At 62.8% G+C, this 818-nt stretch overlaps 1 protein-coding gene across 1 annotated transcript in view; it reads right to left on the reverse strand.

Moving 5' to 3' along the window:
• SUCLA2 (succinate-CoA ligase, ADP-forming, beta subunit) overlaps window positions 1-422 on the reverse strand; it is a 44,571-nt gene extending 44,149 nt beyond the window's left edge. Inside the window, exon 1 of the mRNA XM_010834043.1 lies at window positions 280-422. Coding sequence (XP_010832345.1) covers window positions 280-369 — 90 coding nt within the window. The 5' untranslated portion in view covers window positions 370-422. The remainder of the gene's footprint in view (window positions 1-279) is intronic.
• Between the last annotated feature and the right edge of the window lie 396 nt (window positions 423-818).

Consider the following 818-nt stretch of genomic DNA (forward strand, 5'->3'; position numbering starts at 1 on the left):
AGCCCTACCCAGACAGCCGGAGCTCCTCGCAGATTTCAGGCTGCAGCAAAAAGGCGCAAACATGAGCCCGTTCGCAGGCCTGGCGGGCAGCACTCCCGGGCAAGACGCCCGCCACTCCGGCGGGGCACCCCCCTGTCACCCAATGTCACCGACTGCGGAGTGACCCGGAGCCGGGCCCCGGGCCCCGGGCCCCCTCACACCTCGCCCACAGGAGCCAGCCCTCCACCTCGCCCTTTCTCCTGCCAACCCTCAAAGCGAGAGCGGGCAAGGCCTCAATACCTGGGCGGCGGCCGGCAGCGCCGTTCGGGGTCGGTGGCTCCTCAGGGTGGCGGCAGCCAAGAGCCGGCTGTAGAACACGGAGGCCGCCATTTCTCAGTCCGACCAAGTCCCCTGGGCGCCGCGCGCAGGCGCAGAACCTCGAGACGACCGGAGACGCGGCGGCTCCCTACGCGCGCACCGCCCCTAGCCCCGCCCATGGGGCGGAGCCTCGGATTAACTCTGCAGCTGTGGCCCTGGGCGAGTGCCGCAGGCGTTACTGTTGATAGGCTCGCGTAGGCGGACAGAGAGCAAATTTTAACCTTGGTAACTGGACACCGCAGCCTGAACATCAGACCTGAGGTCGGCGCTCAGAAACCCGGAGCTTTCCTAGTGAAATGTAATGGAGATGATCAACGCCACTACCTGTGTGATCTTAACATCTCTGAGTCTCAGGTGCCTCAGCTGTAAAACGGGGTTCCTTCAGAAAACAAGAACTTGCATTCCTGTTTTTGTGCCAAATACTGCCTTTGGGATACAGCAGTATCCCAAATCCAATATCC

Source organism: Bison bison, unplaced genomic scaffold (assembly GCF_000754665.1).
Source record: "Bison bison bison isolate TAMUID 2011002044 unplaced genomic scaffold, Bison_UMD1.0 scf7180017863994, whole genome shotgun sequence".
Taxonomy (NCBI): Eukaryota; Metazoa; Chordata; class Mammalia; order Artiodactyla; family Bovidae; genus Bison; species Bison bison.